This window comes from Sebastes umbrosus, chromosome 10 (assembly GCF_015220745.1).
Source record: "Sebastes umbrosus isolate fSebUmb1 chromosome 10, fSebUmb1.pri, whole genome shotgun sequence".
Taxonomy (NCBI): domain Eukaryota; kingdom Metazoa; phylum Chordata; class Actinopteri; order Perciformes; family Sebastidae; genus Sebastes; species Sebastes umbrosus.
The window spans coordinates 31158117-31179942 of NC_051278.1; the positions used below are offsets into that span (position 1 = coordinate 31158117).

The 21826-nt window shown below is 41.6% G+C and overlaps 2 protein-coding genes across 3 annotated transcripts in view; one reads left to right on the forward strand and one right to left on the reverse strand.

Moving 5' to 3' along the window:
* Positions 1-6693, forward strand: part of arid5b (AT-rich interaction domain 5B) — a 100233-nt gene extending 93540 nt beyond the window's left edge. Inside the window, exons 9-10 of the mRNA XM_037781696.1 lie at positions 2141-2351; positions 2547-6693. Of these exons, the coding sequence (XP_037637624.1) occupies positions 2141-2351; positions 2547-4529 (2194 nt within the window). The 3' untranslated portion in view covers positions 4530-6693. The remainder of the gene's footprint in view (positions 1-2140; positions 2352-2546) is intronic.
* A 2457-nt stretch (positions 6694-9150) lies between these two features.
* rtkn2a (rhotekin 2a) lies at positions 9151-21546 on the reverse strand. 2 transcript variants are annotated; one of them, XM_037781622.1, is made up of 14 exons: positions 21254-21546; positions 20098-20199; positions 18397-18596; positions 18024-18082; positions 17020-17073; positions 16789-16906; positions 15367-15567; positions 14654-14748; positions 12760-12866; positions 12546-12677; positions 11894-12062; positions 11535-11642; positions 9897-11233; positions 9151-9343 (listed from the first exon to the last, which is right to left on the reverse strand). In XM_037781622.1, the coding sequence occupies exons 1-13, from the start codon at positions 21404-21406 to the stop codon at positions 10527-10529; spliced, it is 2205 nt and encodes a 734-aa protein (XP_037637550.1). In that variant the 5' UTR covers positions 21407-21546; the 3' UTR covers positions 9151-9343; positions 9897-10526. The 2 variants fall into 2 exon arrangements, with proteins under 2 accessions (XP_037637550.1, XP_037637551.1); XM_037781623.1 differs by lacking the exon at positions 20098-20199 and having other exon boundaries at positions 21254-21406.
* Between the last annotated feature and the right edge of the window lie 280 nt (positions 21547-21826).

Consider the following 21826-nt stretch of genomic DNA (forward strand, 5'->3'; position numbering starts at 1 on the left):
TGTCTGGCTTTTATGGATTGTTATTGTAAAAAACCTGACAGAGGAGCTGGATAGACTTTCAGAGGAGCTTATTGAAGTTTGGAGTGATGTAGTTTTTCAGTTGTCTTGGTTTCCTCTTCCACAGCGTTTCTTATTTCTGGTCTAGTGCCAATTTCCATTTTCTTTTTCGGAGCAATAAAAGTCTAAAAGTTTCCCTCGCTGGTTTCTTCGTGTCATTATTTTACACATGGGTATTGTTATGTTATCCAGATCTTAATGTTCCCATTAGTTATGACATCAGATACGGAAAATTGACTTGAGAAGCATTCAGCGGAGAAATAACAGAAGTCAAAAATAGTTTCATGTTTTCTCTACAGGATGGTCCTTGTCACTTAGTATGGACTTAATTAAGTTGGAGCTCATGCAGCTATCCTGTGTTTAATCATGTCAAATGGACGGTGTGTTAAAAACTAGAGCGTACTGTTACCAGCTGAAAGATGTTATTACCGTATAGCCACTTTAAGGGCTTCTGTGATTAATCATATCTGTGTATTCAATTAGATATTATATGCTATGACAGTCCTTTTAACAATTTGATTTCAATTCTTCCAGGCATTTTCCTCCTTTTCATTCCCAATAACATTAGCGTTACACACCCACAAACACAACACGCACACACACATTCTTTCCTCTCAAGGCTTAACTAATATCAAATGTGATCTGTCTCAGCAGGAGATGACAGGTTACTCACATTCTCTCTCTCTCTCACACCCACACACACACATTACACATACACTCTGGCACACATCTGAACCTGGATTTCCCCTAACCTAGATTAATTACAATAGGATTGTTAAAGCTTGCCACATATTAAAACAAGGAGGTTTTTAAAGCAGGCTATTTGATACTCTGCGTGCCTGTGGCAAAGCTGCAGCTCATTGCTATTACCAGACAAAACACTTATGTGGTTTACTCTTTAGTAGGGACACCGAAACAAGCAAGGTTGCTTAGAATATGCTTCAGCTACCTCACGTTAGGGTGTGCAAATGTATCAGGGTTAGGGTTAAACCTGCAGTAGGCAGAATGTTTTTTGGCATCATTGGGCAAAAATTATAACCTTAATAACCTTTCAGCATATTGTAATTCATGTGTTCTGAGAGAAAACTAGACTTCTGCACCTCCTCATGGCTCTGTTTTCAGACTTTAGAATATCTTTCCCATGACGGGAGACTTGGCCAATCACAGGTCATTTCATTGAGAGAGCGTTCCTATTGGCTGTTCATGCAACAGAGGCAGCTGTCAACCACTCAGGAACTGCGAACAAACGGTCAACTTAGGCAGCGCTGATTAAATATGAATCAATATTCTGTTACTATAATGCCTATTTCTCGCATAAAATGTTTTCAGAAACATCTTGTAGTGTACTGTTTTGCTGAGAAATGAGAATGTTTTGCTCCGGCTGGTGGGCGGTGCTTGGTATTTCTTCAACTGATCTCAACATGGCTGCCGGGTCACAAACTTTCTCATGGCATAGGCCATATAGGCGGTGGCCTAGGGCGCCACCTTCTGGAGGGTGCTGGTCGCCCTCTAAAATGAATAAATAAATAAATAAAAATCTAAAAAATGCCGTTGGGCGCCCTTCCTCATTTTCTGCATTGAGGAAACAAATACATAAATAAAGAAAGAGATACACCTTTCACCCTTGGTACTCTCTTTCTCACACTTATTCATCTGCCTTGATGCACTTGAACGCCACACTGTGGCTGTGCGCATTGCGCGTTGGGGGGGCGGGGGTGGGGTTTGCGTGCCGTGCGCATCACAACAGCCCGAGTACGTGTCAGGATGTAAGATCGCTAGATGGACAGATGTCAAGCGCTGCAGATATTTAGTATTTTCACATTTTATTTTATTTCTTTGCAAGGAAGAAAACGGAGAAAAGAGGATGAGGAATCTGAATTCCGTTTAGGGCACCGAAAGGGCTAGAGCCGGCCCTGAAATGTATAGTTCTGTGTATGTATTTTCCAATCTAAAATTGCTGTTTGGTTAAAAATGATTTTTGCTCGTATGTGATGAATCAAAACATAGATTAATAAGCGTGACATGACATAACGTGATCATACCACAAACTCATGTGCGTTCCTTTGCCTGCATTCTTCCTCAGGCTCCTCCTCCCCTACGAGAGGAACGTTAAAGGCGAGCATGACAAACCCCTCCCCTTGGCCAAACCCAAGAAACAGGAGGGCGGCCAAGAGAAGGCCTCGGGAGCTAAAGCCAAAGGAGTGGGGGCCAAGAAATTCAAAAGCCTCACCAATACCAAGCTGGGGAGTAAAAAGGACAGAGGGGAGACAGTGAAAGGCCAAGAACAATCACAGGTCAGTCACAGCCTGCTGCTGCCTCATCACCATTCCTTCTCACGTCAAATTGAATTTCCCTGTGCTTTCTCATCAGTGCTTCACCCTCGGTCTTGAATTCCTGTTGTCTTTGCCAAATAATAAGAAAATATAGAAGTGTATTATTTCTTTTATTCTGAGAAACAACTGTAACAACTATAATTTTTCTGCATGCAGGACGCCAAAGGGGAAGAGGAGACTCACGAGCTGTCCGCAGCCATCAAACAGGAGGTATCTCTGAGAGATGAACCTATCGTAATAGAGGAGGAAGAGTTACATGTTACCCTAAAGAAACAGGAGTCCTTAGCGGTGGAGCAGCCATCTTCACTCTGCCCCAAAGAGCCAGACTGCAGAGCCCCGCATGCTGGTCTACACCTCCACACGGGGCCCGGCCCCCAGCCTGAATGGAGGCAAATCAGCGAGGCCCTCCGAGCAAAACTCTTGTGTGAACAGCAAACTGAAGGGCATTTCATTCCTAAAAACCCCTACCTGCCTCACCGCTGGGATCAGAACAGACCTGCTGGACATGTTGCTCTGCCCGAGCCCTCCTCCAGGGTCAAAGACTCATTAGAAAGTCACGGTGGGCGAGTGGGCAAAGTGTTACCAATGTGTAAGCAGGCAGACAGACAGTGTATAGACTTGAGCACAGATTCCTTCCCGGAGAAAGAAGACTATGGGGTCATTAAGAAGGAGTCGACCGCACAGATGGCTGCCTACTGCAAAGCAAGCCAGGGGGTCATGTCTCCTTTAGCCAAAAAGAAGCTCCTCTCCCAAGTGTGCGAGTCCAACCCTTTCTCCTTTACTTCTCCTTCTCTTCAGCCTCCACCCCCCACAGCGACTTCCTGTCTCCCCGTCATATCGCTTCCCGAAAGGGAGAAGGAGAAGAGAAAGGGTGAGGAGGAAGTGGTAGGACAGAGGCACGGGTGCGTGTCGGACAACACCCCGGAGGTAGCGCCCATATTCAGGCCATCAGTCATCCAGCACGCTCAGAGCAGCAAGCCTCACCAACAAGCCACCGGCGGCCCGTCGGAGAGGAGCGCCGCCGGGGAGCTCTCCGAACCTTACAGCTGTCGGACGAGCCATCACCTCCAGCCTCAAGTCAATCCGCCGTGGCAGCCCTATCTCCCCCGAGCCCACGCCCAGGAAGGCCCGGAGAACACCGGGGAGACGCTACTCCAGGGCCCCGCCGCTCACCCACGGAGCTACACCACTGACTGCTACTCCTCGCCTCACCTCCACAGTCTGTACCGGCAAACTGAGAGCTGCCTGAGCCAGGAGAGTATGGTCGGCTTCCCCAACGGAGATCGAAGAGAGCGCTACACCAGGGACCACGAGGGCAGCCAGGGCTTCGTCTGCGGCGGGTTGGAGCAAGAGGGCTTAGCCTACAGATCTCACTACAGTGACAGGACTCAAACACACCGCGAGAGGAGAGAGGCAGACGATGAACCCAGAGACTTTACCATCTCTAAACCTCTCTCTCAGAGGGTGTCCTTCTCCAAGCCCTCTTTCTGCAGTCTCCCATATCCCATCATGCACCAGGGTTTGGATTCCCACCCTAAGGCGTGCAGAGTCCCTCCCATGACCATCTCCCCCCCCAAACAGAGCCCGGTGGAGTCGTCGCAGCCGTTTCCCAGCCCAAAAGCTTCAAGCGATTCGTGCCTCACCAGCCCCATTCGACCCAGTAAGCGGAACCTCGTGGAACCCGAGAGCGAGGACGCCCCAGAGAGGAAGGTGCGCGTGGTGACGCCGATCCATCCCGCCTGCTCAATCCGACGCAGCGACCCAGAGGAGCTGAAACCGGCCGAGCCGGCCCACGCCATTCACCTCAACAGCCATCTCCCCGAGGGCCACCCAACGACTACCTACCCCCCGCACCTCTACACCGCCATGTACTCACCCGGCGGCCTGGACGGGCTCCAGCAGCACCCAGGTCTGCAGTACCTGAAGAGCCAGTCCGCAGTGTCTCCCCTCGTGCCCCCGTTAGCCTTCCACTCCATGATGCTCCACAGGCAGCTGCTGGCCGCCAGCCCCAGCCCACACCACTTCTACAGGCACCCGGGTGGGGCGGCGCTGTACGGGGACCTGCTGCAACACCTGTACCCTCTCTCTACCCTCCAGCCACATCAGCTGTCCTCGGTACACCCAAGCACCAGACTGTGAGAGGAGGATTTATTCCTCCCCTCTCCCTCTTCATCCTCAGAAACTTTTTCAGCTTCTCTTTCTGTCTCTCTTGCTCGGGGATTGTGGCTCAGTCGAAAAACAAACACTGATTATAAAACTTATTGCAGACTGATAAACTCATCTTTCAGGCAGACTGAAAATTCCATTTTCTTTCTTTTTTTTTTATTTGTGTATGCATTTGTTTATATCCTTTGCACTGTATTTTTTTTTATCACCACTTACTGTATCTTTTTGTTGTATCCTTATTTGCACAATGCTCATGTGTATGTGCTCACAAATCAGTTTGCCGCTCTCAGCCACCACGAGTCAGGTTGTTGCTCCGAGCGTGTGAAACGTGGAGGGCAACAGAGAAAAGCCATTTGTTTACTGCGTCTGAGGGCTAAACTTTTTTGCTTAAAAACACTACAAGTAACATGACGACGTAAATGAAATTCTTTATACAACCAGAGGTGCATCGCAAAACAATGTCCAACAGCTGTCATAGTGCATTAACACACTTTAATGCAGCCGGTGGTGTTGCGTCTGTTTACATGTCTCCACGCTGAAAGCTGTAGCCAGTGTGTGCCACAGTAAATCCACCTGGACATTAATAACACTCACTGCGGTGCCGAACGACATGGAATAGTTTTTATCATAACATTCAGAGGTGCTGTGTATAACAGATGTACTGTAGACTCACGTTTTACTCCGTTCAGGTTTTTACCCGTTATGTATTTCAGTCCAACACAAGCAGCTGTCATGTTCAATCTGTTGACAAATCACGAATGTTTTTCAGATAGCCGTTTTACTTTCTAAATCGAGAGTAATTTGATCCCAGAACCCCCTTGTGATGAGTAGACTGTAGCAGCTTGTTTTTGTCTGTAGGACCAGCATAATGAAGCAGCCGTCTGCTGCGGAATGCTCACCACAAAGAAATCAGCATTTCATCTTTTTTGTTCTTGACTTGAAAAACGCTTTTTTTTTTTTTTTTTTTGGCGAACAGACTCTTTTTATTCAACACGCTGAAAAGACTCACTGTATGATTTGATAGGAATGTTGTCACTTAGGATATTACTGCTTTGCAAATATCTGTGCCTTTTCGCAGTCTTGGATTAGAGCTAGCACTACAGTCGTTAAGGTTTATCTCCTGTAGCAGGGTAGAAATATCAATATTACTGTCACTCTTGTCTGAAACGCAGCGCACAGACACTCATACAAATAGGGCACACTTGGCTTTCAGACACCAGACTTCATAGTTAAGGCACAACATTTAAAGTTTTTAAAACAGCTATGCTTCAACCTGATGGTTAATATTTGTGCTTAATGACTCTATTTACTTTGCTTAACGGCGTCAATTATAGAAGAACCTGACAAGATTTACTGCTAGCTGATATTGACACAGGTCTGGTGTCTGTCATCCGCAGGGCATGTGCGCTCAAGGTGTTTTTTCTAGCAGTGATGAAAAGGTACCAGACTCCATAAAGTATGCCGACCATGCTCCGTAGCCTGAGGTGGGAAGACAACACCTGCTCTGGCTTTTACAACCACTATAATTGCGATCCGAGATAGTCGAAATACACAGTCAAACATGTCTGGTGTTTCAAAAGAAGAAGAAAAAAGAAGCTGTAAACGTCTAAGTGTAAAGTTTTACTGATAGATAAAGACATTCATTTCTGATTAAGTACTGTACATTGCTGTGTGTAGGTAAAACTGGCATTAGTGCCGGCCCCTGTACAGAACATTCATATGGGATCAATCCATGACAACCCCTCTCTCTTGTCTTATTTTCTGTGTAAATAGCACTGTAGATAGTACCGCGTGGTTGTTATCATATAAACTGTTATAATCTGTAAATAGTATAAAAAACAGTATAAAAGTCGGTTACACAATCTAGCTGTGTCCTTGTTTGCTCCGTTTCAAGGTCACCGCGATCACGTTAGATTTTAAACAAACACTACAATTTAAGAATTAGGATACTCGTTTTATTTGTTGTCGTTTCACTTTATTTTTTCCACGTTGTTTCCATTATTGTGCATCCTGAAAGTGTTTTTGATACAGTAGCCATCTGTTTACCAATCACCCAGCTGGCGAGCAAGACAAAAAAATAAAGACATTTTGTATGATATGACCTCCTGTATATTTAATTAAAATATTTTACTATCTATACATGTTTCCTCAGTTGTGTTCTTGAACTGAAGTGGAGATAAATAGCGAGGGGCTGGATAAACTGATATTTAATGCCAGTGCTCTAACGTCAATGTTCTTTTTCCCCCTCAGTAAATGCAGTGTGAATGGGGCTTTATTATTGTAATACCATTATCTGGCTATGAGATTCCATCCGCCTTAATCTTCACAACAGGCTACCTCTGGGCTCGGAGCCAGGGCAGCCTCTCCAGTATTTGCTGCAGTAGAGAAATGTGCCAGTGCATGTATCTCTATGGGATGTGCGTTGGGCTGCAATAAAAGCTATGCTTTTGACTTTTATTGCCACCCCCTGGTAAACCTTTACCATGAAAAATATTCAGTAATACTTCCAAGCTCAGCAAAAATATAGCAGCCTCACCAGGGTAGAATGTAGGCCGTTTTATTGCAGATCAGCAATAATAAAAAATACAGTTTGCTTCCAAGACAACAGTGAACAGGGTTGAGGAGAAAATTGCACTTCGAGAAACAAAAATAACTACGACATTTTTTTACATTACACTATACACAAATTATTCTGCAATATGATTAATGTAGCCCTACTTACTAGTACATAAACACAGTGCCACTTAAAGTCTAAATAATTCATATGCTAAAAGAAATATTGAGATGACATGGCAGTATTATACTATAAAAGGAATTACAGAACATTCAATCAAAAACAATACAAAAAACTACAAATTATTGCTGTCATGTTTCATTAATAACTGAAAAGTATTTTAAAAACACAAATTAATATCAGTTTGGCTCAGATCAAAACGTTCAGTCCTTGTTTAGTAATAAAGCAGTTGTACATTTAGATCACATGCTCTCCCTCAAGCTTAAAGAGGACCCATTAGGCTTAGGCGCATACTATAAACTATTTTGGGTTTCTACTCGAGCTTAGGACTCCGCTCAAGCTCCGCTCTAACTAGCTTTGCTTGAGGGCGTGCAAAACTAGCCTTTATGCAAATTGTATTACTCGGTGACATCACCACGTTACAGAAGAAAAGGCGTGACTTCAAATGAGGCGTTTTAGGCAGTTCAGAAGCAGTGTTTCTGTGGGGAAGCGTATGATACCGATGTTGCAATGGAACGAACAATTGACTTTCACTTCTTGGCAATATACTGTACATTCTTTGACGTAACTCCCTTTGGCGTGGACTTTGGACTTTGTAACTTTGCAGACCTTTTACATGCACGAAAAACTACATAACACACTAAAGGGAAAAAAGCATAATAGGTCCCCTTTAATATCCACAGGGGCAACATTTCCTGCTTTCACCAGGGCTACACAGTTAATCTGAAATACTATGCAGAAATGTTAGCTTTCACCGCAACGGTCAGTAACATTTTATGTTCTTCAGTCTCTAGCATGCTTAGTCTAACTGAAAATGGCCAAGATGTTGATGGACAATACAGGAAGTGCAATATAATTACTATGATGAGTTTAGCCATCATCATACAGCCCAAGGTGTAACCACATCAGCATCAGTAAAACGCTATGAGGTATGATCCAGGAATGTTCCCTTGTTTTTCAAGATATATACACAAAGTACATCAAAGTGACTAATATATTGGTAATACACACCAAGCATAGAAAACATTTTAACACACTGCTAATATTGAGCATCCTCTTTTGTACAAACCATTCTCAGTTCTTTCAAGGCTTAAACTAAATCCTCCTGTAATCCGCCTCCCCCCACCCAAACCTACAATCCCCCTCTTGATTAAACTGAATTTTAGATGGTGAGATAAAAAAAAGGGGATTGTAGCTTCCACCATACTGCTTCATCTGGCTTGGCAATTTCAGAGAAAGTAGCTAAACCTAATGTTTTGTACACTGTGTGTAATTATGAAGACCATTCAACATGTGACTGCTAAGTGGTTGAAATATTTAGTGGCTGGCAGTATTGGATATGTTCAAAACACAAACACAAGGGCATTCATTATTTTAGCCACTCAAAAGACTCATTCATTCGATTATGTTCATAGCATTTATACGCTGCAGTGAATTATGTTGGACATACTGTGTGTAGTCACTGAAAACCAAGGTCACTCCATTATTAAGACCTCTGGGAAATGGAGAAGTCACATTAGTGCTTGCAATTGCTCCTAAAATCCTGTTCCCTTAAAATCAGCTATAGTGGTCATAAAGTTGTCACAGTAAGTGGAATAAGTCAATAGTTCCAAAAGGAATGACTCGTTCGCAGTCGGCCAATGGATCAATTCCAATTTGAGTGCTTTTGCAAAGACTCTTTCTTCGGTCCATGTTCCAGTGGCAGAGCTGAGAAATAAGCCTTTCCATTTTAGTGGGATTGATGATGGTGGTGGTGCTCAAGCCAACATACAGCTCTCAATTTCATCTGTGGGTTAGCTGAAAGAGTTTAGAAATGGAGAGTGGAGCTGGAGATGTATCAATACAATATTGATATTGTGATATGAGGTGTCAACTGGGATTTGGGTCGTCATGATGGACATTGTGAGGATCTTTTTTTTTGAGAGACCAGGTCACCCACCGTCCTTTAGGTTAAAGAAATAGGTCGACATTTTGGGAAATACAATGAGAAGATCGATAGCACTTTTTTAAAATCCATTATCTCAATATGAAGTCGGAGCCCGGAGATGGTTAGCTTAGCTTAGCTTAGCATAAAGATTGAAAGCGGGGGAAAAGCTAGCCTGACTCTATCCAAAGGTTAAAACCAGGAGCTTTAAAGCTTACTAATTAATATGTTATATCTTGATTATTTAATCTGACTATTTTAGCTTGGAGTCTTATTGTGACTGGAAGACTCTAACTGCTACTCCAAACTAAGAAATGATCTTGCCCATAACCCCCTTAAGGCTGAGCTCAAACGCGAGAACGACGCCGTAGCAAGTGTACCCAAGCAACTATTCTTCAGGGTGCGACAGATGCGCCCCAAGATAAAAATAGTTCAACTTTTGGAAACCTCCAGCACGCAACGCATGTCATATGACGAGGAACAACCGATCACAGCCGGCATATATCTTTTCTTTCTTCTGTAAATATCGGTCTATGGTAAATATATGGAGGAGAAGTTAATCATTTTAGTGCAGGGCTACCCAGAGCTTTACAATCCATCCCACAGACTATTTCACTTGTTTCACCCTTTCCGTCCGAGAATATCACAACATCCGGTTGAAAGTTCAGCCACCCTTACAGACAAATCCAGCAGCTTACTGCTAAATTACGGCAACTTCATCATCATCATCATCATCGCAGCATACAGGTTTTGGTTGCTTAGTAATGGCAGGCGTGACACCTTGGATGAAAGCAGCACGGCTACCATTTTCCACGCGCTTTTAAGCGCGGCATTTGAACAGCTAATAAAATCGCAATGTGTAATTTTTACAGTTCAGTTTTTGGATTACAGAAATGAGATATGTGTTAATTAGTGAAATTTAGAGGTGTTGGTAGGTCGATTTTACTGCCTTTGGACAGAGCCATGCTAGCCGTTTCCCCCTATTTCCATGCTAATCTAAGCTAACCGTCTCCTGGCTCCAGCTTCATATTTAGTGGACAGATGAGAGTGGTATCGGTCTTTTCATCTAACTTTCGACAAGAAATCACATTTTCCAAATTGTTGAACTATTCCTTTAAATGTTGAAGACCCACACCATCAGTCAAGGCCAAAATATCACATTATTGCTATTAGAGGTGCAGTCAAATATTTTGTGATATCTGATTTCATCAATGAGCCCAGTTGGAAAGTTCTAACTGTTATTGTGGTTATTTGTATTAGTGGTAAGGTTAGTGGTTAGTTGGTTGAATCAAGTTATTGTTGAAGGTTGAGGTCACAAGGCTTTAAGGTTCATCCTCTCTCTGAAAGACTTCCTCAGTTTGCTCCTTGGTGCAGGAACAGGACCTGGACCGTGACTTGGTCTGAGGAAGCCGTGCTCACCTGTGGCTTCAGTGTGCTGCTTCTGGTACTCCAGCTGCTGGAGAGGAGGCTGCGGCTGACTTTGTGGTTGTACATCGAGGACGCCCAGTGGAGCGTTTTTGCGGCTGAGGGCTCCGGCTCCTCCGGCGTTGCTTCTCTGGAGCTGCTGGATCATGGCAGAGAATTTGGCATCCAGAGATGGTCTGCCCGTTTTGGACCTTGTGGCCGGGCGTGAAGTGCAAGTGCCGGAGTTCTCCTTCTCCTGGTATGAGGGAGGAGGAGGAGGAGGATGATGAAGAGAAACAGGGAGGGGAGGTCTGGTAGGGCGGCTGGGAGGAGCATAAGGCTCTCTGTCAGGGGGAGGTGGTGGGGCGCGGCGCTTCTTGTTGCCGATGGATGTAGAGCTGGTGTTGGGGTTGGGGCTTGAACAAGGGGTGGAGGTTTTGCTCTGGGACAGAATACCCTTCTGCACTACCACTGAATGGGACCCGTCAAACAGAGTGGACCAATTTGGCGTTTCCTTCTCCTCTTCAGGACCAATCAGAAAGCGGCCATCCGTCTCCTCTATCTTGTTGTGGATAATGTCTGTGATGCTCTCAAACTTGCCAGGTGAATTTATACCTGCACGGCAAACAAGATGAGCAGACATTGAAGTCAAGTCAATTTCCCATTTTGATTAAAATATAACAACATTACCCAAAGAACACATTCTAATATTCTAATTTACATGTAAAATGGTTTTAATTACATGCGTCACCACTGTAATTAAAACCATTATGCGTGGTTAATAGAATATATTTATTTCATTGAGGTGTCCCGTTTGTTTTGAGCATCATATCTTCTATAAATAATCCTGTAAAACAGCGAATCATCAACCTCCGTCTAACTCATTTCAACCACCCGCTCCAATTACTCTACTCACTGAGGTCATTGTAAACAGAGTCAGCCTGCTTGGTGAGGAAGAGTGATGGTTTCCGTGGTGACGCGACCTCGATCTTCATTAGCTGCTTGCAGCACTGCAGCCACTGGCCTGGTTGTAAACAAGGAGAGGTACAGATAAAGGTTATACTATCTTTTCTTGCGAGAGGAGTTTAGCTAAATATATTCTTTTCTTGCCCAAACAGACTGACGTAGACACACTCCACCTTCTCTTTAGATATTCTCAAACACACACAAGACCTTTTTAGGAAACATACCTGCTCTGTACACACATGTGCTGTATGTCACCTATACTTTTTATATACACACTTCTGATGTATGTTTACACAGAAACACACTCACTCTGATCATAGAGGTGCTGGTGGAGGGCTTCCAACCAGTCCTCCAGCTCCTCGCTGCTTTCTGTGGTGAAGACGGTGGTCTCAGACCCCTCTGGTGAAGGGTTGATGATGGCCAGACTCCTGGATTTTTGGCCTGCTGACTCCTTCTCCATCACACGTATCCGGGTGTCCTGCAGAAACAACACAGATAACTTATCGTAAGCTGAAAATGAGCTCCACGGTGTACAAATGAGAGCGCTGTTTGATATATTGCACTAAAAAGTACATCGCTGAGATTGCAGAAAAAAAAATTAATTCAGCAGCAAAATGCCAAAGATGCAAGCAGGATCTCAGTGAGTAATGTGGCATTTTGTATTCTGGTTATTTTGCAAATGTTAGGGGAAAAATCTGAACTGAGATTTAAAGCAATTATAATGAATGTGACGTTTATATTTAATTAAAAAGTCCACTAATCAGACAGCGCAGCTAAAACAGAGATAATAATAGCAATAACAGTGACAGGGGTTACAACAATATATATTCCCTTTGTTATTAACATTTTTACTTTTCTGCCTTTACATTTATTTATCTAATAATAACATTTAAAAAAGAAACATCAGTGGAACTTCTTCCCGTACTGTGTGTTTTATTATGTTGCCCTGTAGTAGAGATACCTTGTTGATGGGTACGTTGAGAGTGGGCTGCACTTTAGCATCAATTTCTTCTGGGGTGAAGTAACAGGACAAAACGCCAGCACTCAGCACACAGTAAAGACGGCAGCAGCGGTACATCCCCTCCACACTTTGCTGAAATACAAAAAGGAAGTGAAGTATTTAACCCAGGAATCAGCTATAGAGCTAATGTTAACGATAACAGCGGTCGACGCACCTTCTGACTCAGGTAGCCGGTCATCATGCTCTGTGTCATGCACACAGGCTGGGCCGCCAACCGGCAGCAGAGGTTGCCATAAAGCGGAAGCCAAGATGACCACTCAGCTGCGGGGATGAAGAGCAGCAGACACTAATCTTAATAAAGTAATACATGCTTTATGTAAAGGTAAAGGTACTCATTAAGAATAATTCCAGTCTAGAATGAAAGGGTAAAACCACATGATTAAACAACTTTTTCAGTTAAAGAAGGTATACTGTTACACATCAAACACACATGAGCGAGCTTCACATAACTTCTTGTCATATGAGCCTTTATATAACAATAACTCATAATATGCACTGTGGATCTGAACACTGATATACCATGGTGCAAATTCATACCAGAACTTTACTCCTGAAATAAGAGCTTGATAACAAAAAATCTGCCTGAGCAATCACTTTCTTATCCATTTATTCACTCACGCAAAGTGTTGAGCTAAAACTCAGAAGATAGACTACTCAAATAACATCAAGGAGAAAGGAAAAAATCATCCATCTGAATCTTTAAGTTTCCCTTTGCTTGAGCTGTTGAATTGGTGCACCGTTGGAGAGAGAGGAAAACAAATCAGGTGGAAAGCCAGCTCATTAAAGTCAAGTCAGAAAACCCTGCATGGACACTTTGCGTCCCAGCAGAGAACAAAAGAATGTTCAGCTCGTGGCTTAACCAAAACAACGCTACTGGTATGGAATTAATGATTTGATATTGTTGATGTAATTGCAAATGATGATCAGTGATGCAAAGCAGCATACATATCAGTCTAGCTGGCTTGCTTGATTCATGGTTTGTAGCCCTGTTTTGAGTTGATTTGTCTTGGTTATGAGTGTGTATATTATTGTTTAAGCATTGTTGCAGACAAAACCGTTTACAGAATTAAGTTTATTTTCTATTTTGATTACGTATAATTAAATGGAGATACTGTAAATATATCAGGGCTGTCAAAGTTAACACGATAACGTGTTGATGCAAATTCGTTTTAACGCCACAAATTTCTTTAACGCTTTAACGCAACTTGCGTGGGGCTCAGTTTTAAAGCTATTTGTACCATCGGTACCAACCATGTTATACCAGCTTGTCGTGAAGGAGGCTAGATAACGCTCCAAACTTACGTTAAATTTTGTCGAGGAAAAACTGGCATGGCCATTTTCAAAGGGGTCCCTTGACCTCTGACCTCCAGATATGTGAATGTAAATGGGTTCTATGGGTACCCACGAGTCTCCCCTTTATGATAATCACATGCAGTTTGGGGCAAGTCATAGTCAAGTCAGCACAATGACACACATGCACGCATGCTTAATCTGCGATTAATCACTATTAACTATGGACAATCATGTGATTAATCGCGATTAAATATTTTAATCGATTGACAGCCCTAAATTATATATTTTAAGGGAATATGTAAATGAGAAACTGTCCAATTTAAAGAGCAGATGTCTTCGTTTTGAAAGTAATGGTATTTGTGTACATTTCTTTGTTTAATTTAAAGTTTATCAACCCTAATTAACTCGACTTTTACTAAAAGTAAACTGGACTGTAACAAAGTAAACAAAGCGAAGTGGATTGAAAATAAAAGGGGAAAAGAAGAGTGACTTTTCCTGTGCGTCCTTTAAGGTTAACCAGGCCATTTTCTTGTTTGGGCAGGAGCTGAATAAAACTTTGCATAACTTAACATAACGGAAGAAAAGTAATCCAGGGTGAACTTCAATCACTGTTTATTTTGTTTAATTTTAGATTTCAATTTTAATGGTGTAAAAATAATGTATCATTACCACTGTACCGATTCAAATCCGTGACTAAAAAGCATAATCCCCTTTTATATCCCCAGATATTACATTTCTGTGCCTTTGCTTCTTACCATCTTGGAGGACCATGAGTGAGTGAGACTGGAAGCTGCCTTCAGCCTCGGGCAGACACAGCGTAGTGTAGGCCAGCAGGCTGTACTTGGCTCCACTGGTACAGGTAGAAACACACACAAACATACACAGAGTTTAGAATTATTTCAAGTATACTACATTGACTTATTTTCATTTCTTCACTTCCCTAAAAGATTCATGCTCAACTCCAACCCTGACAATAAATAACAATAAAGATACATGAGTATACAAAGACTCTAACCCTTTAACACCAACATGTGCCCTACAGTATTTTGCTTTGTGTAATTTATCTCCATGTTCAAAGGCCTAATGATCCCGATGTTTCTTCTCTCACTGAACAGGTGGTCTATATCACTTACAGATGTTCACTTTGAGAGATTCACTTGATGCTCTAAATGCTGTCAAGTACAAATAAAATACAGATGGGAACATTAAAAGCAGCACTTTTTTTTTTTTAAATAGTTCAATTTATTGCCACAAAAAAATCTGCAATGCAACCAATATCCGAAGGCTAAATGTATCATAACCCCAAATATTGGTTTAAGTCAGTGTGATTTGTTTACCAAGCGGTTGTGTGAGCCTGCAGCTACACCTTCCAGTAATAAGCCATAATCCAGTTTGTTCCCGACTGCAAAAGTCTTAAATCGAGAGCCAAGAGTCTGTAAAGGGTTTTATGGGATTGCACAATACATACATGGGTATGGGGTTGTACTGCAGGAAGGTGTCGGGGTCTGGGCTGTCCAGCAGAGGGCACAGCTTCTTCCCAGCTGTCTTTCCAAAGGAGCTGCGGAGCCTCTTGGCCAGTTTCTTTGGTGTATTTACCAACGTGAGCTCTTCCTCCAGGGCACAGCTCCACAGCTCCACCTTCAGCTCAAACTGAGGAACTGCTTCTTTACTATGAGAGGACAGAGACATTTCAATTAAACATTCAAATAAAAGTATAAAAACGTTAAAAACAACCAAAAACACTAAAGACTCATAAATACTAAATTCTGTTGCACAGCAATTGTGACCAATAACACCCCTAACAATAGATGTGTCAGTGTTTGTAGAAAAAAAGAACACATTACTCATTATTCTGCATATTTCTAAATAAAGAAAACAATTCCAGCAACATATTCCTAATATAAGTCCACATTTTTTCCTCCACTGTACAGCAGCACCGAAAGGGATTCCCAAAAGTGCAGCTGTTTTCAGTGTATTACTGGGCTGGGCAATGTGATATAAATCGGCAAAACAATATAAACATGTCTATCGTATATATTTTTCTATATCGTTTTTTTTCAAAGTTCAGAAACTTGTGTTTGGAGGATTAGGAACAAGACATTCCCCCACATGTTCAGCTTACATTGTCTGTGTTGTCAACACCAGCGCAAACGGGCCTGACGGTGAAGGGCAGTCATTGCAGGCTTCCTGGTAGCCTTATGAGAATACACTGTTTACCATTGGCAGAGCATTTTGGCAAATTTTTCTTGGGCGTTATCCACATAATCAGCTGTGCTGCTCATCCCACAAATGCATGATCCTTACAAGTTGGACATCATTGTGAAGGTAAATAAACAGGCTTTCCAACCATGTAAAATACAATGACCATTAGCAATGTAACAACAGAGAAATAATCCACCAATGACAAGTTTCCGAACTTTTTTTCCCCAGTTTATATATTGATTTAATTTGTTTATTGTACAGAAAAATAATCATCATTCATCCATCCTTCATTCTCCACCCATTATCCTCACTCAATAAATGGTTAAATGGCTCTTGGATCCTGGTGTTTAATGTGCATACCAGCTAGAGGTTATATGGTCCAGTCTAAATAATACTCCCAAACAAGGCAATAATGATTTAACTTCACATTAGAAAGTCTTTTTTTATTTATTTATTTTTTCTTGATAATTTCACTTGAAACAGTTATGTTCATTTTGTATTCAAGTTCCTGAAATTAGAAAATACTCAGTACTTTTCATTATGAATTACCAGAAAACATGCTATATTGTGCTATATATCGTTATGGAGATATGAAATGACCTGTATCGTTATAGAGGATTTTGGCCATATTGGCCAGCCTTAGTGTATTATACTGCATGCATATTGGGCATGTACCATAAATACTTACAAGACGGTGATTCCCTCAAAGCAGATGTCAGTAACTGATCTGTCCACCACCACCATTTCTGTGTCAAACACCTCTGAGCCGATCTGCATCACACAGAACACCGCCACTCGACGGGAGCCTAATAAACACAGGGGATGAGTAGTATGTGTTAGTACAGCAAGTATCCTCAAACTAAAATGAGGCAAAACTAAACACGAGGCATGGATGTTAGCAAAATAAGGACAAACTTACTCCCTCTGTTGTTAAAGTAGGCTGAATCCCTCCACATCAAAGGAATGCGCAGCCCTAAATCAACACAAGACAAAAGTAAATTAACAAAAACACTCTTTAGAGTTGAAAGGTAACTTAGGTATTTTTTAACCTGGAACCTACTTCTCCATGCTTTTGTGTCTAACTGACCAATAGACAACAATTTCTGAAGTGGTCCAGTATTGAGGGAAAATGCTTCAGACGGCTGCAATATGGTGCTATTGGGGCAAGCTGGCACCATCATTTCCGTCCACTTTTGCCATGATATTGCCACTTTTGATTGTTATTATAAATGTCTGACATTATGGAAAGTCTCGCCCAAGGAGAAGTCTGGTTCTGAAATCTGGCGAGGTGACTTGTTGCCGGAAGACAGCGGTGGAATACTGGAGTACATCCATGGTGGAAACGTGAGATGCAGCCGGCAGAGTTTGTTGTGTTGGAGTACAGAAAGCGTAACTCAGTGTTATCTAAAAGATTTCAATGTCATGGCCGAATATTTAAATGATTTCTACAATGTGGATGAGGTCTTTGAATTCGACCCAATAACAAACAGACCGGATCAAGCAAAAGGTAAGGAAAATGTTTTACTACTCTGTGGGGTTCTTTCCATAATGTTGTCAGACAATTATAATAACAATCTGAGCCTGTCAGTGGTAAAAACAAGCACTTTTAGTGGACGTAAATGTTACATTGACGCTGCTCACTTGCCCTCGCCGCTCATTACTCGGCTGCCGGTTACAGCGTTGTCCCTCAATATTGGACCAATTTCAGAAATTGTTGTCCTCATTAGTCACAGAAACATGAGAAAATAGAGTCCAGGTTGAAAAATATCAGTAACCCTTAATTTTTTAAAATGCTCTATATCCATTTTGTGAAAATAAGTTACTTTGAAAACAATTAAATAATTTCATTATTGTGGATCAGTGTTTTTCTGCACCGACACTCAACAGTAATGAATTATTCTGGGCAAAGGGGATCAATCTTACCAGACATTGCAATAGTTCCATTACAGGGCACATGGTCATCTGAAACTGGATCTGAAAATCTGAAATTAAATTTTGAATTTACCATTAAAATTACATACATTAAAAGTATCAACAAAAATAACAAAACAGACCTTTAAATTTTAAACCCTATTTTCAAAACACAGTCAGACTCGTCTTAAGTCATGCCTCACTTTTCCCCCAAATATAATTACTTGATTGAAGTTGAGATTTATAAAATATTACAATTTGATCTATGTCTATATATCTTCTGTGTGCGGAAACTGAATGCCAGGAATTGCAACTGTGCAACTTGGAAAAACTTTTACAAGACACCTTCCACACCCGAGAACACACTAAGCACACAATTCCTCACCTCATGACTGCTCCCATCATGTCCTGCTCCTCTTTCTTCCTCCGCAGCTGCGTGAGATAAGCCTTGATCCTGGTGTTACAGGTCAGCAGGTTCTTGGAGGCGTTAAGAACCTGTTCTCTCTTACTGCAGGCGAGCAGCAGCTTGTAGGCGCCCTCCCGCATTCGAATCTCAAAGTCAAGCTTTTCTTGTATGTTGGTGTTCTTTGTGGACAGAACATACAAAGGAGAAAGTGACAAAATGATGATCCATATCAAAACACAAACCAGCAGCTTGCAATTTTGAATTGTGTTAGTCCATCGAACAATAGGCTCTAATCATGAAACCAGAGACCACAGTGGAGTTAGAGTGAAGTTGCCCTTGAATGTTGTTTTTGGCAAACAAAAAAATCACTTCCAGTGTTAAAGGTGTTACATCACTCTGAGTAATGCACATAGATTTTATGTACCGACAAGAACACTTAAGATGTCCTGCAACCTCTTCCTGGCTCTACAGTGCACTTAACCTTGCGTGCCACTGAATATGAGTTGTTGTTTTTTTTTTTGGCAAAAAGGAAAGAGTGCAGCACAAAACAAAAAGGCCTAGTCTTTCTGGCACAAACGTAGCTAAAGCTTTCAGAGATCCTTGTGAATGACAGACATACTACAATCAAATATTACAAGGCTCTCAGGAAATGTGATCTTCTGGCGCCACTGGTAGCTGCCACCACAAGAAGGTAGGTCCAACCAGGTAGGTAAAAATGTCAGACTTGTGGCAGTGAAGCCAATTTCTTTTCATCACTCAAGAGCAACTTTTTGTGGTGAGGTGAAATGATGCATGCAGAAGGGGAGAAAAGGTTACGAAAAGCACTAATAATACTGTATAGGCCTATGCTAGATGGGACGAAATAGTGATCACATGACTTTATGTAGATCATACACAATTTGGATTGCATGGAGTATGGAAATGTATGGATGGCATGCTGCAAAGAACAAGTGAACTGTGGCAGGAAAAATTAATGTGTATGGGTAGTTCTAGCTAACATATTTATGGCCTAAATGGAGTATGATGATGTCTGATTTAATCTGGTCTGAAACTAGGGATGCACCGATATACCAGATCGGATATTGGGCAGATACTGACTCGAATAGCTGGATCGGGTATCGGTGACAATGGGGCTGATCTATTCAATTCAGTTTTATTTTTATATATTATATACACTATATAGTGGAATTTTCATTCTTGTTTAAGTTTTGACCAATTTGTTGCTCCAGTAAAAAGGTTTACACTTGAATTGTAATTCATTAATTAATTATAAAATAATTAATTAATTTTTTGCCAAGTTGTTGGTGTACAATCTATTATTTAATAATAAATAATTCAGTACATTTATATCAATGTATTTATTTGTTACATTTTGTTTTATACAGTTAGGAAATCCATGTTTAAGTCAAGCCTGATGTTGACACTCACATAAAAGAAGGATCCCAGTCACTTCCACACAGTGAGGCATACAGCTTAATTAAACACTGGTATCAGATCGGTACTAAAAGTCCGATCGGTGCATCCCTATCTCAAACTAAATTCAAAGTACCACCTCTTCAATTCGGTATGGAAATTTGGTCTTAGAGGATTTTACATGGTCAAGTGAAACTCAGATATACATGCACTTGTTTTAGAGACACAAACATCATCAATCTCCATATTGCAAACTAAAATCTGCACCTGTAGCTTCCTAGAAATCTGTCGTATGTACAACATATTCATATCCTCTACTATCTGCAGACTGTCATTCAGAAGACTTGGGCATCGCCTCATGCTTTTGGTCTGAAATGACATTAGTTTGAGCGGTGTTAGAGCAAAGAGAAGAGAAGAGCATTATTACTGCACATGCTTAGTAACATTCAACAATGCAAAGAGGCCGTTACACAGCTCTGGTTTCAGGGAGCTAAATGACGTTAAAAGGGGCGACTCCAGTACTGGATAACTGGTCCATCCAGCTAGACAGCTAGCTTTGTCCCAGGGCAGGGGTCAGCAACCTTTACTATCAAGCGCCATTTTAGGCAAAAAAAAAAAAAAAAATCTGTCTGGAGCCACAAAACATTTGATTATTGTGATGAAGGTAACACAGTTTATAGTCTAAGTATATATTATACTATAGTATATAAGTCTAATGCAGAGAGGGCCAAAGAGACAATGTACTACGGAGTATTAGGGCCACATTGAGGGAAAAAACATCTGAGATTTACAGAATAAAGTCAGAATATTACGAGAAAAAAAGAAAATAACACGTAAAATTACTATTTTATAATATTGACTTTATTCTCAACGACTTTTTTCTCTTAAACTTATGACTTTATACTCATAATATTACAACGTTTTTTTCTCGTAAACCTATGACTTTATTCTCGAAATCTCAGATTTATTTTTTCCTCCATGTGGCCCTAATACTCCGTCGTACCGTCTACCTACAACAATGATAAATAAAAATGAAAATGTAAAAAAAGAACAGTTATTAATTTCCATTTTTATAAATCCACAGGGAGACACTGGAGAGGAGCTACAGAGCCGCATGTGGCTCCGGAGCTGCAGGTTGCTGACCCGGGAGGAACTGAGAGCCAGTCGGTGTGTGAATGCTTGAGACAGACGTTAGACAATTCAAGTTATTATTATTAGCAAGTTATCTGAGCACAGCCTGTCGAATGAGCCAGCTGTTATTGAAGATGTCTAAACTACAAAGAACCGTCTATTAATATTAGCTCGTTGTTACGGTAGTATCGTTGACCTTTGCCCTCCAACGTCAACTGACATGTCACATCATAATTCGTGTTGACGGCAACACACAACATCTAACTCTGTAACGGTATCCCTTCACCCATACCTCTGTCTGCAGGAACAATGTGCTTTGTCTTATTTTCTTCCGTTTAATCTCCATAGCCACCGAGGAACCGGCCGAGAACAACGACCTGCAGCTCCCGTTTCTCCCGTTTCTCCCGGTAGTTTGAACGGTTTGAACGTCCCGCGGCTCCTCCATGATGTCCGTCTATTCGCTACTAGCAACAGCACGAGCTGCACATTCCTGCTCCAACTGACAACGCCCCTCCAACGGACAGGGGGGGCTCGATTTGTGACACAAAGTCTGCCGCCATGACGATACTGTCAGGTAAATAAACAAGTAAATCCATTCAAAAGACCAATATATATCCAGAATACATATTGTTATTAACCCCTTTGTGAAAGTTTAAAATATAATACAAATGAAGAAGCAGGTTACACCTTACCCATGATGTTTATACAAAAATGACGTTACTTCTAATAAAGACGCAACACATTTTAAAACAAACACAAAAATGGTGAATTTCGGTGTTCCAGATTAAAAGCCCACTCTGGTGAAGTAGCCTATAATAGCTAAAATTACAAAATAAAAGTGCATAGGGTCAGATGTTCGAAAATA

What these genes read in the sequence shown, in the direction of transcription:
- rtkn2a (XM_037781622.1), bottom strand. Translation starts at nt 21,406, where the DNA reads ATGGAGGAGCCGCGGGACGTTCAAACCGTTCAAACTACCGGGAGAAAC. An exon ending in CAGTACAACCCCATACCCAT is followed by an intron (nt 14,749 to 15,366) that starts GTATGTATTGTG and finishes TACCTGTACCAG; the next exon opens with TGGAGCCAAGTACAGCCTGC. An exon ending in ACTCATGGTCCTCCAAGATG is followed by an intron (nt 12,867 to 14,653) that starts GTAAGAAGCAAA and finishes TCATCCCCGCAG; the next exon opens with CTGAGTGGTCATCTTGGCTT.